The sequence below is a fragment of the Neolamprologus brichardi genome, chromosome 1, assembly GCF_056152115.1.
Source record: "Neolamprologus brichardi isolate AB-2024 chromosome 1, ASM5615211v1, whole genome shotgun sequence".
NCBI classification, from domain to species: Eukaryota; Metazoa; Chordata; class Actinopteri; order Cichliformes; family Cichlidae; genus Neolamprologus; species Neolamprologus brichardi.
This window is the reverse complement of record NC_142104.1, coordinates 45,380,938-45,396,567: the sequence shown is the minus strand read 5'-3', so window position 1 is coordinate 45,396,567 and position 15,630 is coordinate 45,380,938. Positions and strand designations below refer to the sequence as shown.

General features: G+C 42.8%; 1 protein-coding gene across 2 annotated transcripts in view; it reads left to right on the top strand.

The window, feature by feature from the left end:
• LOC148106535 (protein NLRC3-like) overlaps nt 1-12,066 on the top strand; it is a 60,205-nt gene extending 48,139 nt beyond the window's left edge. For both annotated transcript variants that reach the window (XM_087843156.1, XM_087843157.1), the window contains 2 exons: nt 10,948-10,994; nt 11,155-12,066. In XM_087843156.1, coding sequence (XP_087699282.1) covers nt 10,948-10,994; nt 11,155-11,684 — 577 coding nt within the window. In that variant the 3' untranslated portion in view covers nt 11,685-12,066. The remainder of the gene's footprint in view (nt 1-10,947; nt 10,995-11,154) is intronic.
• Nucleotides 12,067-15,630: the final 3,564 nt, after the last annotated feature.

Here is a 15,630-nt window from a genome sequence, read left to right as displayed (position 1 = left end):
ATGATATGGGGATCACCTCATGTTGTTCTATTGGAACCCATCTAACCTCACTCCTCTCTGCATGTAGCCAGATCCAAAATGATCGGTACGGAGAGGCAAGATAATAGTTCCTAAAGTTTGGTAAATTAAGTCCTCCCCTTGAATATGGGGCCTGCAGAGAGGTGAGTTTGACTCGTGGATTTTTCTTTTGCCATATAAAAGAAGTTATAATTTTATTAAGCTCTTTGAAGAAACTTTTGGGAACATTTGTAGGGAGACATTGAAATAAGTAAATGAACTTAGGCAAAGTGTTCATTTTAATAACATTAATTCTGCCTATGAGGGATAATGGGAAATCCATCAATCTCTGAATATTAAGTTTGGTTTGCTCCAACAGTTTGATATAATTTAGCTTGAATATTTGATCCTCGGATTTACCAATTTGTATACCCAAATACGCGAAGCCATTATTCACTTGTACCAAATTTGATTCCAGATATGGAGGCACTAGTACAAATGGCAGCGGCTAGTGGTTCGATCACAATCGTGAAGAGCAAGGGAGAGCTTGGACAACCTTGTCTGCAGCCTCTGGTTAAAGAGAAAGTGCCTGAGAGCACATCATGGATTGACCAAGATGGCGCCAGTGTGTATGGCGAGCCGCCTCTGGATCCGTCTTCCTGAGTGTTGTTTACTCTTTGCCTTATTATTTTCTATATGCTTTCCGGATGTTACTGCTCTAATTGCCTATGATCGATAAACTCTTTTAAATCTTCGACCCTTGAATCATCAAAAGCTGGATCTATATTGGAACTTAGGGAATTTTTCCCAGTCTCGAACGGATACTTCCGCCTGCACATGCTACCTGCCTTTTTTTCCACCACACAAGAAACGACATAGGAAACGAGGTAAACGGAGTGGTTTTTGCATTCATATTAAAGCCTATTTAAAAGCACATGAAGTGATTAATTACCACTCCATCATAGACATCTTGCGGCCCTCCCAGTATACTTTCAGACTGTGTCGCCATCGATGGATTCGCTATGCTGGCCAGCAAGCCCACTCGGTCCTACCAGTTGAGTGCCCACCTGTATGGAGCTGGAAGCGGGTCTCTGGAGGAGGTGTGGATCACAGCAATCTTTGCCGGCTGGGACGTGCTCCTAGTAGCCTCAATGTGGCTACGCTCCGAATGGCTCTGCTAAACACTAGGTCACTGGTGAACAAGTCCTTCGTTGTAAACGACTTTTTTCTCGCATCAAGGCTGGACGTCCTGTTTCTAACGGAGACCTGGATTTGCCCCGGTGAGTCCTCTTCCTTTTCGGAACTTCTTCCACTGGATTGTGCTTTCTTTAAGTGTCCTAGGACCCCGGGCAGGGGTGGAGGGCTAGCCTCGGTTTTTAGAAGTAAATTCCGAGTGCGGCAACTGCCTCCTGCCTCGTATTCCAGCTTCGAAGTACAACTACTGGAGCTGTCCGGTTCCCCCCGGACCCTCTGTGCGGTGGTGTATCGACCTCCGAAGCGCAACAAGGATTTTATCCGTGAATTTGCTGATCTTTTAGGATTTATCTTTTTAAATTATGATCGTGTTCTTATTTGTGGTGATTTTAACATTCATATATGCTGTGAGGCGGACCTATTGGCTAAGGACTTTCTTGCCCTTATTGACTCTTTTAATATCACTCAGTGGGTGAGGAAATCAACCCACACTAAAGGGCATATGCTGGACTTGGTATTGTCGTATGGACTGGATATTTGCATCACGGACATTAATGATGCTGGGATTTCGGACCATTTCCCAGTTATGTTTGATGTTCAGTTATGCAATATGGAACTGAACTCTGAGGGTCCACTGAGCCTATTGCGTCTGATTAATTCTGAGGCTGTTGCCCTTTTCTCTGCGCCCTTTGCTAACTCTGTCTGTTACGATGACATCAGTGATGCACCTCTCTCGGTTGATGGCGTAGTCAAAACTCTTGTATTTCTACATGTTCTTCTATTTTGGACACTGTGGCTCCAGTAAAGACTAAACGCCATAAAACCCCTCGCCAACTCTGCCAACTCTGGCTAAGTGAAAGATCAACTTCAGGCTTCAGGTGTCCCTTGACATCCTGCATATGAGCCGGTCTAAATTTCAGAAGGCTGTCAAAATGGCAAAAACATATTTTTTGTCGAACATTATTGCAACTAATAGTCACAATCCTCGAGTTCTGTTCAAAATCTTTAACTCAGTGGTTAATCCCTGCTCTGATGTTTCGATGGGTGCCTCCCCGGCCCTCTGCGAAAAATTTCTAAATTATTTTGTAGATAAAATCTCAGTGTTAAGGGCCCCACATTCTCCGGTAGTAAATCAAGCCCCAGTTTCCGAATGTTCAATGGTTTTTCAACAGTTTTAACCTGTGTCATTCTCGACTTTAAAGGAAATAATTAATAACCTGAGAAGCTCAAATTCTCTGCATGACATTATTCCTTCTCGTATCATTAAGGATGCATTGAATACAATCGGGTCCTGTATCTTATTTTTAATGAACTCATCACTGTTATATGGCTATGTTCCGACTGTCTTTAAACATGCAGTCGTGCAACCTGTTATCAAGAAAAGCAGCCTTGATCGTAACACTCTAGCAAATTACAGGCCGATTTCTAAACTCCCTTTCATGTCAAACATTTTAGAGAAAATAGTGCTTCAGCAACTACAGACCCACTTAGAGAGAAATGGTATAAGTGATAAATTCCAGTCTGGATTTAGACCGCGTCACAGCACCGAAACTGCCCTACTAAGAGTTTTCAATGACCTTCTTCTAATCGCTGACTCTGGGCTCTGCGGTCTTAGTTCTATTGGATTTGACTTCAGCCTTTGACACGGTTGACCATGATATCCTTTTGGCAAGGTTAGAACAAGTAGTAGGCCTTAAAGGAAATGTTCTATCATGGTTTAAATCATATTTCTCTGAGAGGTCGTTCTCTGTCATGATGGGAAAATATTCCTCTTCTGCCCTTTTTTGCTGTGGTGTGCCCCAAGGCTCGGTATTGAGTCCTGTGTTGTTTTCTCTGTACATGCTGCCCTTGGGATCCATTTTTGAAAAACATAATGTCTCTTTTCACTGCTGTGCTGATGATATTCAAATCTACCTCCACCTGACTGGGGATGTTTCATCTTCACTACATCCTCTGTTTGATTGTCTGAGGGATGTCAAAGACTGGTTATCACGTAACTTTATTACTTTAAATGAAAAGAAGACAGAAATTATCGTTTTTGATAGAAATATGCCTCTGGGACAACTGACTGGCACACTCGGGCCTGTTGCTAACCACCTCACTGATGCTGCTAGGAATCTTGGAGTTTTCATGGATAGTTCCTTCAAACTAGATAAACAGGTTTCTACTGTGGTAAAAACCAGCTTTCACCAACTACGCCTAATTTCTAAGGCTAAACCTTATATACCACGCAAAGATCTGGAGAAACTCATTCATGCTTTCATCACTTCAAGACTGGATTATTGTTATTCTCTCTACTTGGGCCTACAATCTTCTCTTCTTCAGTGATTGCAGCTGGTCCAAAATGCCGCAGCACGTCTCTTGACCGGCACTAGAAAGTATGATTCTACCACCCCCTGTTCTGGCCAACTTACATTGGCTTCCTATTAAATATCGAATTGATTTTAAAATTTTATTGTTTATTGTAGGTGTGTCACATTCCAAGATGGCGCCGGTGTGTGTGGCTTGCCGTCTGTCACTGCCAGTGTTATGTTTGTTTGTTTTGATTTTATTGACTATTGTAATAAATGCCAACTCTCTCTTGGTGTATAATCGCCAAACCCTACTGGATCTCCGACCTTCTGCCAAAGGCTGGGCAAAGTGGAACCAAGCTGGATATAAAACTTTGCCCCCGCTAAATTCGGAGATCCCGGCTCACCTGTGCCGTGTTCCAGATCCACCACTCCGGCAAAAGTGCCGTCGCCGGGGTCGAAGGGCTGGCTTCCTGGTGAAGCTGAAAGCTTCGTTAAGGTATTCTCTTAAGCCCTTATCCAGAAAACAAGGAGCGGTGCCAAACTTCTGTTTCTCTCGGCGATCGTTGGAACCTGTCTGTGCCTGGCTGGTACCTGTCATCGGCCTGGATGGGATGTTCCAGTCCCGAAAACCCTGCTCTCCTCGCCCCCGTCGGCGTGGTGTGAATCTGCGGAACCTGCGGCCTCTGTGTCGGGCTTCTAGGACGGCTAGCGACGGGGATCCGCCGCTTACCGCCAGGATTGGCCTGGTAAATGCTAGGTCCCTAGCGAACAAAACTTTTATCCTGAAGGATTTTTTCACATCCCGAGGACTGGATTTTCTCTGTTTGTGCGAGACGTGGCTGAGCGCCGGTGAGTGCAGCATCTTCTCAGATCTTCTACCTGGCGATTGCTGCTATTTTAATTCCCCACGTATGTTGGGCCAAGGAGGAGGAATAGCTACGATCTTTAAAAGTCATTTTAAATGTAAGCAGCTATCAACCCCGTCGTTCACCAGCTTTGAACTGTCTGTGTTTGAGCTGGGCTGCTCTCACACAGTGTTGTGTGCGGTGGTTTATCGGCCTCCAAAATACAATAAGGACTTTGTGAGTGACTTTGCTGACTTCTTGGCTGAATTCATGCCAAAATATGATCGTGTTCTTATTGTTGGGGATTTTAATATTCACGTGTGTTGTCCTGATATGCCCATGGCGAAGGGCTTTTTAAACCTTATTGATTCGTTTAATCTGGTGCAATGTGTGACAGGTCCCACACATGAACGTGGACACACACTTGATCTTGTTTTATCTCATGGTTTTTCTGTTTTTAACATAGATATTTGTGATGCTGTGTTTTCTGACCACAGTCCTGTGATGTTTGAAGTTCCTCTTGCCTGTGCCTCAGTTAAACCTCGCGCTGCTGCTCAACGCCGTCGTGTTTTTAACTCCTCCACTGCTGAACACTTTTCAATAGTCTTTGACCAGATCTGTAAGATCCCGGATTTTTTATGCAGCCAGACTGAGGAACTGAGCTCATGGTTTTATTCTACCTGTCGGACTGCTTTGGACACTGTGGCTCCATTAAAAACCAGACGGCCTAAAACTAAATCTGAGCCCTGGCTGAACGACATGACCCGAGCTGTCAGGCGCGACTGCCGTCGAGCTGAGCGCAAGTGGAAAAAGGACAAACTAGAAGTGTCGTTCCAGATGCTGAAGGACTGTTGGCGCCAATATCAAAGAACTGTAAAAGATGCCAAAAGAAAACACTTATCTGACATTATTTTGTCAAACTGTCACAACCCGCGTGTTTTATTTAAAACTATTGACTCTGTTCTTAGTGCACCTTATACTGACTGTATCGAGCCCTCATCAGATGCCTGTGAAAATTTTTTACACTTTTTTATTGAGAAGGTCTCCTCCACAAGGGCTCAAATCTCTCCTTGTGCTTATGACCTCTCAGTCTCTGTTTCCTGCTCTGCTGTCTTTGACAGGTTTGAGCCTGTGACTCTGTCCTTTTTAAAGGAGACTGTTGGTCATCTTAAGCCTGCAGGGTCTCCAAATGATGCTGTCCCTCCTCGACTTTTAAAAGAGGTGTTACCTACAGTTGGTCCTTTGGTTCTTGAGCTGGTAAACCATAGTCTGATGTCAGGTGTTGTCCCTAAAGATTTTAAACATGCAGTAGTCAAACCCCTGATTAAAAAACCTGCTCTTGATCCTACGGTTCTTGCAAACTACAGGCCTATCTCCAAACTACCTTTTCTTTCCAAAATTCTGGAAAAGGTAGTTTACAGCCAAATAATGGCCTTCCTGGAAAAGCAAAATGTTTTAGAGGTTTTCCAATCTGGTTTTAAACCCTTTCATTAGCACTGAATCAGCCCTTTTAAAAGTTTTTAATGACATATTTCTAGCGACTGATGCTGGGGACTGTGTTGTTCTTGTGCTTTTAGATTTGACAGCTGCGTTTGATACAGTGGATTATGCCATTTTATTCTCTCGTTTGGAGCACTGGGTGGGCATTAGGGGCACAGCACTGGAGTGGCTCAGGTCCTACTTGGCGGGGCAAACTTTTTGTGTCAGCCTTGGTGACTATGTGTCGTCCTCCGCTCCCCTCTTGTGTGGTGTCCCACAGGGCTCAGTTCTAGGCCCCCTCCTCTTCTCTTTATATCTGCTTCCTCTTGGTTCTGTACTGAGAAAGCACGGCATTCCTTTCCACTTTTATGCTGATGACTGTCAGATCTATGTCCCTCTAAAGAAAAAAGGCAGATACCTTACACAGCCATTACTTCAGTGTCTCGATGACATTAAGGCTTGGATGTCTGTTAACTTTTTAAAATTCAATGATAAAAAGACAGAGGTGATGGTTTTTGGTAGCCCCACTGAGACCCCCAATGTGTATGTAGATTCCCTGGCACAGTATGTTAAGCCAACTGTCACAAACCTGGGGGTCAAAGTGGACTGTGATCTGAAGTTTGATAATCAGATAAAAGCAGTGGTAAAATCAAGCTTCTTTCACCTCAGGCAGCTGGCAAAAATAAAGCCAATTCTTTCACGGCAGCACTTTGAGACAGTGATCCACGCCTTTGTTAGCACTCGGCTGGATTACTGTAATGCACTTTATATTGGGGTCAGCACATTATATATTAGTCATCTACAGAGGGTGCAAAATGCCGCAGCTCGTCTTTTAACTGGCACTCGAAAGTTTGAGCACATTTCCCCTGTTTTAGCTTCACTTCACTGGCTGCCCATTTCCTTTAGGATTCATTTTAAAATTCTTTTATTTACTTTTAAAGCTCTCCATGGCCTAGCCCCATCTTATCTCTCTGAGCTGCTACAGCCTTATACACCCACCCGCTCTCTCAGGTCAGCTGATCAGCTGCTCCTGCGTGTACCCAGGACTGGGCGTAAACTTAGAGGAGATCGTGCTTTTGCTGTAGCAGCTCCAAAACTGTGGAACGAGCTTCCTTTAGAGATTAGACAGGCCAGTTCTTTATCTGTTTTTAAGTCCCTCTTGAAAACCCACCTTTTTACCCTGGCCTTTGACACCACGTGAGATGTTGGTTTTTTATTTTTTATTTTATTTTTTTTTTTTTTTTAGTTGTTTTTAGGTGATTCAATGCTGTTTTATATTGTTTTTGTTTCAATATAGGGCTGTTTTAATTTTATGTTTTATGTGTTTTACTTATTTATTTTGCTGTTTTCTGTTATTCTATTGTTTTAACTTATTTTCTGTACAGCCTTTGCCGTTGCCGCACCCAGGATATGGAATACTCTTCCTCTTCATATTCGCACATCAGATTCCATTCAGTCTTCAGTCACTGGAAGTCCCAGGCTTTTCTAACCCAAGTCAGCCAAGTGGAAGCTAAATTGGCTAGTCTTTTAGCATCAATTCATATGTAAATTAGGTTGTTACTTGAGAAGTGGGGGAGTGGGGGTGTGTGAATGATTGCTGATTTCTAACTGCCAACTGCCTCTTTGTTTATGTGTGGGGGTGGGGAGCTGCTAAAAGCTGTGAACTTCCTTTTGTGTTGAGGCGGATGCAATTGTCATCTCGTGGGGGTTTACTAGTGTTCCATCACTACATGACGGCTGGTAGGCGGGTTTTAAACGTAGAAAAGCCAAATGGCTGCTCTCTGGGACTCTACCTCTAAAAATGTATTTGTTTAACCTGGCATTCAAGGCTAATTAGGGTAATTTACATCTGGCTTTGCATTTAGATTATGGAATTGTTTTATATTTTATTTATATCTGTAATTTATATTTTATATTGTGATTTTTATCTGTATCATGATTTTACTGGAAAGGATTTTGGTGTACTTCGGTCTTTAAAATGTACTATATAAATAAATTTTGATTTGATTTGATTTGACCATTTGTTATGATCAGAGATGGGCACGTTACTGTAACAAGTAAAGTAAGGGATTACTATTGCAAAAATGGTAATTAGATTACCGTTACTTTCCCGTAGGAATGCTGCGTTACTGCGTTACTAAAACCGTGATTTTTTTTGCGAGAATGTCTCATGACAATGACGTAAGCGAGTGCGACGTTCGTGAAAACAGCTGTGTGCAGATCAACAATGGATCATATATCGAGTGCAGGAGAGAGTATGAGCGTGCAGCGTTTAAAGCGTGGAAGTACTGACCTTACTTTGAGTTTGATTCCATAAAAAGTGACAAAAACATTAGTGTCCGTTGTGCGTGGGAAGAAAACTTCTCTTTACAGCGAAAAAATACCCCTAAACTTCCAAGCAAGCACCGAGTAGCTACGACGTAATGGGAAACTCACAGAGAAACTCGCGGATTCTTCCACTGACCGCTGCGGCACACCTGCACCAGGGTAAACCTCCGCCTGCCCCACTCCTGCTTTACAGGTTAATTAAAAAGTGAACGCAAACCAGTAAACAAATTAAAACAAACAAGGACTGTTGAGAAATAATAATACAAAAATTACAATTAAAATTCCCAACAACAAAAACAACAACTGGTGAAAATATAAATAATATGTAAACAACTTAACAACCCCAAAGCGTCTAAGCCATGTCACGTGGCGGCACACCATCTAAACACAAGAGGGGTGAGGTGGAGCTGACACAGCAGCGGCGAGTCCAGCGTCCTGGCTGTTTTGTCTTTGCCGAAACCACAGCATTAGGAAGAAAACTTCTTTTTAGAGTGGAAAAAAACCCTAAACAAGCACCGAGTGCGCAACGACGTAATGGGAAATTCACAGAGAAACTCACGGATTCTTCCACTGACCGCTGCGGCACACCTGCACCAGGGCAAACCTCCGCCTACCCCACTCCTGCTTAACAGGTGAAAATAGAGCAATAGGACCGCTAGTCTTTGATTTTATTTATTTTCTGCATTGTTTTACTTGCATCTATTTGAAAGACTGAGTGTAAACACAAAAAATATTTTATTTTATGTGCTGGAATGTGCAGAAAATAGGTTTAAATGTTAAACTAATTTCTTCAAGTCAGAGAATGTTGCATATAATTTAATTTTTGCTTGATGCATAAAGTTAAAAGATTAAAACTGATAAAACAAGTTTTAAAAAAGGAGACTTTTCCATTTGATTACATTTTGTATGATGGATTATGCAGAAAAAGTAGAATTGGGCTGAAAGATCTATCACTTTATCACCTATTCAGGTTGTAAATCGTGTTTTTAAAAAGTAACTAAGTAACTAAGTAATTAATTATTTACTTTTGAAATTAATTAATCAGTAAAGTAACGGGATTACTTTTTGGGGGAAGTAATCAGTAATTAGTTACTGATTACTTTTTTCAAGTAACTTGACCAACACTGGTTATGATATTGGCTCTGGGGGCATAAAAAGTGTCCTAACATAGCAGGTGAACTTCTCTCCAAAGCCCATAGCTTCCAACGCCCGAAATAGAAAGTTTGGCTCAATCCTGTCAAATGCTTTATTAGCATCCATAGAGATTATTAGTAGGGGGTCTTAATTTTTTTGAGGAGTATTCAATATGTGGAGCAAACGTCGCACATTATCTGCTGCGTGCCTGTTTTTAATGAAGCCTGTTTGGTCAGCATGTATTATCTTAGGCATAATGTCTTCCAATCTGAGTGCAATTATTTTGGATAATATTTTATAATCTGCATTTAAGAGGTTGAGGGGTCTGTAAGAGTTACATCTCTGTTTGTCCTTGCCCGGTTTTGGGAGTAATGTGATTGTTGCGATTTCCAATAAATCTGGTAATTTATTATTTTCTTCTTTAATCATATTTGTGAGTGGTGTCAGTAATTTATTTGAGAAAGCCTTATACTAATCAACTGAGAATCCATCTGGTCCAGGGGTCTTATTATTTTGTAAACACTTGAGGGCTCGGGGGACCTCCATCTCAGATATACCTGGATCAAGCAGTTCTTTGTCCTCATCATGTAATTTGGAAAGGGTTATTCATCTATAAATCTTTTTGCAGCAGTACTGTCAACCCCTTGCTCGTTTAAACTCGGCATTTATGGGTGCTGATTCGTCAAGAAGTTTACCATCTTCCGTTAATAATATCCGTATAAATTGTCAGATATTTCTTTCTTAATTTGCCAGGCCAGTAGTTTACTTGTTTTGTTTCCAAATTCGTAGTAGTGATATCTAGTTCTGGCCATGGCTGCTTCCGCTCAGCTGGTGCATAAATTATCATATTGCATCCTTGGTTTTGTTAATGTATTGAGGTATTCTTCCTTTTTGGTGGCAATATATTCATGTGTTATTCTGATAATTCCAGTCCTGCATGCAGTATTTCTAGTTTTGCTCCCCCTTGTCTCTTTCTGTCCCATTAGGCCCAGCTGTGTTCCCTCTGTTGCCATGTCTGTGATGTCATAGTATTAGGCCCGTGTCTGTGCATGCATGTCATATTTCCTGTTTTACTTTGAAGGTCCGTGTCTTATGTCAGTGTATTCAGTTTTGCTTTCTCCCTGTCTCATTTATCCCCTTACTACTACTCAGTAGTAAGGGGGCTCTTTATTCTGTATTGATATGGACTTCATGTGAACAGATGCACTCTCTAGTGCATGTTGATCTAAATTTAGGCTCTTCTTTCCTTTTTCCCCACACCACTGTTAGACCTAATATCAATTCTTGTGCTAGCAAGAGCATGTATCTCATTACATCTACAGACATACTACCATTGACCAATTTCTCTGGGCAGGCTAGAAAACTATTTAGGCATTCACAGATGACTACATTTATTGTCATATTAACAATATCCTATTCATTAGACTGGTGGAGCCATGCTTTAATTTTATGAATTTATTGCTATTTATTGCTACTATTAATCCAACAACTGCTTTAAAGAACAGATCCAGGATCAGTCCAAATCATCAGTAGTTTGATCCATGTATGGATTGAAGTGTATTTGTGAAAATGTTGGACTGTTCCTTTATCAGTGTGTAACAGTATGTGTATGAGAGCCATGTAATGTCCATGTGTGCATGCTGACTGTGCTGCTCTGACCCCCCTCCTCCTTTCAGGGTGGAGCCTGCTGGAGTCCGATGGTTGAGACCAGGTCTGAGGAAGTGTAAGTGTGTTTTAATGTGATTCATGCAAACAAAGCAGCACACATTCAACCATCTTCATCATTCACATCTCTAATGTCAGGAGTCATCATCAAAGTGTCAATCAATGAACAGATGATGGATCAATAACTGCAGCTGGATTGTGTTTGTTCTCTCCATCAGATTCCTGTCAACTCACAATCGACACAAACACAGTGAACACAAAGCTCCAACTGTCGGACAACAACAGGAAGGTGACACATGTGGAGGAGGTTCAGTCATATCCTGATCATCCAGACAGATTTGATTACTGGAATCAGCTTCTGTGTAGAAATGGTATGACTAGTCGCTGTTACTGGGAGGTCAAGTGGAGAGGAAATGTTATTATATCAATGAGTTACGGAAGAATTGGAAGAAAAGGAGGCAGTAACAACTGTTTGTTTGGAGGGAATGATCAGTCATGGAGACTGAGCTGCTCTGATCATGGTCCTCTTTATATCCTTCACAATAACAAATACACACCCATCTCCTCCTCCTCCTCCTGTGTCTCTAACAGAGCAGCAGTGTATGTGGACTGTCCTGCTGGCACTCTGTCCTTCTACAGAGTCTCCTCTGACACTCTGATCCACCTCCACACCTTCAAAACCACATTCACCGAACCTCTTTATCCTGGATTTAGAGTTGATTTTGGTTCCTCAGTGTCCCTGTGCTGAGTTGAGTGTAAAGACTTTCCTCCTGTTAGAGAAACACTCTGACTGTTGAACAGATAGTTCAGTCTGTACATGTCTGTCTCTTTCACTCAGAAACACATTTTCAGATTCATGGATTCAATCAGTTGATGTTTAAACTGTTCTAAATGATTGCTTGTAAACATCTTCATCTTTAGTCCTTTAAAGATGGAAGCTCCCATTATTCCAGGATCCACATGTTGTTTTTCTGTCTTTTTCCACTCAAAGCTTCACAGTGAATATCAGTATGTTGTTTTTCTCTGAAGCTCAGTTCACAACCAGCTCCTCTGCATTTTCAACAAGTCTGAGCTCATTAAAATGAATCCAAATGTTGGATTTCTCTTTCTTAATGGGATGTTTCAAAACTCTCCACATCCTCTTACTGTTTCACTCATTTTTGGAAGCTCATCATTTGAAAATGTTTCAGCGATATAAGCTGAAAATATTGGCTCAATAGTCTTGAATGCAGTTCCTAGCAGAATATGATTGTATTGAGGGATCATAATGCATGTGGCTTATCTAATAAACAGCAAAGGCTTCAATCCTCATTTGAAACTCGTCTCATGTTTTTCCCATGTTGAACCAGAACATGGTGCAGGATGTTGGTAACAGCTTGAAACATGTGAATATGTGTGTATAGCACTGCATATATTGTGTATCACTTTAGTTTGAATGAAACATGAAAACTATTACAAAGCTCTGATGTCAAACTTTTAGAAGCTGTTTCATTGTTTTTCATGCAGCTCTAATTTGATAAAATGCTGCATCAAAAACAAAGAGGAAGTGATGTCACATGGGTTTACGTCCACAAAGCAGAGTGAGTCTATTGCCGACAATAAGTGATGTACAAACAGAGTGAGCATTTCTGAGGCCCAAAATAAATCAAGTAGTAGTTCACTGAATGAACAATGGACTGTGAGCTCAGTTCCTTCATCATTAGTATGTATTATATATGTATATGTATTTATATTCATTTAATATATATTAGGTGCCACTGCTGCTAGTTTCAGTCATTGTGAAAATGTGCTGTTTATAAGGTTGGAAACCTGCAGTCAGCTGAGACTGAAGAAGTCACCTGGATCAGTGAACAAATGTTTCTCCCACTGAAAACATCCAGATGAACAGAATCACACTTTTGGAATTAGCCAGCAATGCAGCTCTCATTGTTGTACAGGTTCATAGGTTTGCAGGAATGAACTGATGACCATAAACAGCTGCAAAATCCAATAAAAATACCAGCTGGAGTTCAGGTGCATTTGAAGAATTCAAAGAAAAGTAATGATGGCAAAGGGCGATGTTTTCTTCCAAAAGAACTGACTGAAAAAATGATTGATAGCCTCATGAGAAGAATAATTTGGACATTTGTGAGGAACTCTAACCAAGAAAGCAAACCAAAACAAGAAAGCAATGTCAAACAGATCCAACAGACAATTTCCATGACTGGAAGTATTCAGTTTAAAAATCCTACATTGCATTATTGCATACTATCACCACAGGAGGTCAGGTGTTGTCACCACTGATTGCTGATCAGCTGTTCTCTGGGCCAATGATCTGATTTATACTGTGAATAACGGGACTCACTGAACTCTGTAACAGGGACACAGTGAAGATTACAGAGTCTAACTTAAACATCTGACTGACTTCACACAGACAGAGCAGCTGCACTTATCTAACAACATGTACCAGACCTGATCTATGTTAGATGATCTATCACAGTACCTGCTTGAAGTACAACACTGGATAACAGCTGAGCCTGTCTAGAGTGTAGTGTTACAGGAAAAGGGCAGAAACACTGACACTGGTAGCTCACAGTGATGCTGACTGGGGCACAGAGCTGAATGATGCAGCATCAGGACACTGTTTCAGTCTGACTGACAGAGAAACCTGTAGCTGTATCTACATGTGGCTACACAAGCAGGTTTCTATGTTTCACAGTGACTGAGATCTTAAGTGGGGGGTGGACATGCTCCTGTACAGACCTCTGAGGAGAACCAAGGTGTAGTCAAAGAGTCCAGTCTGTCCTCAGAGATGTGAACGTGGTTTCATCAGGTCTGCTGTCAGCTAGCAGGCTCACATCAGAATCACTGTTCCTGAAAATCACATCCCAGTCTGTGTGACATCATCAGTCAGCTGATCGTCCCAGATCTGAATGGTTTCTGAGCCTTCTTGACCAGCTTGGAGCAGTTGGTCGTCCAGATGAGATCCTCGGAGATGTGGACTCCCAGGAACTTGAAGCTGCTCACACGCTCCACAGCCATCCCCTTAATGTGGATGGGTGGATGTGGGTCAGCATTCCTCCTGTAGTCCACGATGAGCTCCTTGGTCTTCTCGGTGTTGAGCAGCAGGTTGTTTGTGTTGCACCACTCAGCCAGATGATCCACCTCCTCCCTGTAGGCTCATCGTTGTCACCGATGAGGCCAATCACCGTGGTGTCATCTGCAAACTTAATGATGGTGTTGGAACCATCAGCAGGTCTGCAGTCGTGGGTGAAGAGGGAGTAGAGGAAAGGGCTCATCACACAGCCTTGTGGTACACCGGTGTTCATTGTGATTGTAGATGAGCAGCGGTTATCCAGCCGGACATGTTGGGGGCGGTTGGTCAGGAAGTCCAGTAACCATTTGCAGATGAGGGAACTGATGCCCAGGTCTGTCAGTTTCCTGATGAGTTGTGAGGGGTGGATTGTATTGAATGCTTAACTGAAGTCTATAAACAGCATTCTGGCGTATGTGTTGTTGTTGTCCAGGTGTGAGAGGACAGAGTGCAGTGCGATGGAGACTGCATCCTCTGTGCTCCTGTTCTGGCGGTATGCGAATTGGTGGGGGTCCAGGGTGGGGGGGAGACAGGATTTGAAGTGTGCTAGGACCAGCTGCTCTAAGCACTTAGTGATGATGGGGGTGGGAGTGCTACTGGGCGGCTACTGGGCGGATCCGGACGATGGAGGTGGATTTGAAGCAGGCCGGTACCACAGCGTGGGCCAAGGACAGATTGAATATGTCTGTGAGCACTCCTGCAAGCTCCCCAGAACACGCTCTGAGAACACGCCCGGGGATGCCATCAGGACCTGCAGCCTTGTGGACATTTGGTTGGTGGTCTGGCGTCATGTCTGTTTTGGTTGTGGTTGTGGGGTTCCCTTGCTCAAAACGAGCATAAAGGTTGTTGAGCTCGTTGAGGAAGGAGACATCAGAGGATGCGGGGGAGGGTTTGGTGGTCCTGTAGTCTGTAATGGTCTGGAGTCCTTGCCACATGCGTCGGGGGTTGGAGTTGGAGAAGTGTTCTTCTACCTTCTTTTTGTAATGGTGTTTGGCTTTTTTGATGCCCTTCTTTAGATTAGCCCTGGCTGTACTGTAGGCGTGTGCATCTCCTGACCTAAAGGCGATGTTGCTGGCCTTCAGGAGGAGACGAACATCCCGGTTCATCCAAAGCTTCTGGTTGGGGTACATGGTGATCTGTTTCTGGGTGGTGACACTGTCTGTGGTTTGGGAGATGTAATCCAGTACAGATGAGGTGTACTGGTCCAGGTCTGTGTGGGTGAACATATTCCAGTCTGTGTTTTTAAATCTGTCCTGGAGAACTGCGTCTGTCCCCTCTGGCCACACTTTAATTGTCCTCACAGCAGGTTTCACACATTGGATGAGTGGTGAATACCTAGGTGTGAGGAACAGGGAGAGGTGGTCCGATTGTCCAATGTGGGGGAGGCGTGTTGCTTTGTAGGCTCCAGCCAGGTTGGAATACACATGGTCTAAAGTCTTGTCTCCTCTGGTGTGGCAGGAGACATGTTGGTGGAATCTGGGGAGGACTGTCTTTAAGTTGGTGTGGTTGAAGTCGCCAGCAACAATAAAAGCAGCCTCGGGGTGTTTATTCTGGTGTATTATTGTTGTCATTGCTGTGGATCTTTACCTGATACACTGACTTGGTGAGTAAATGTTTACTC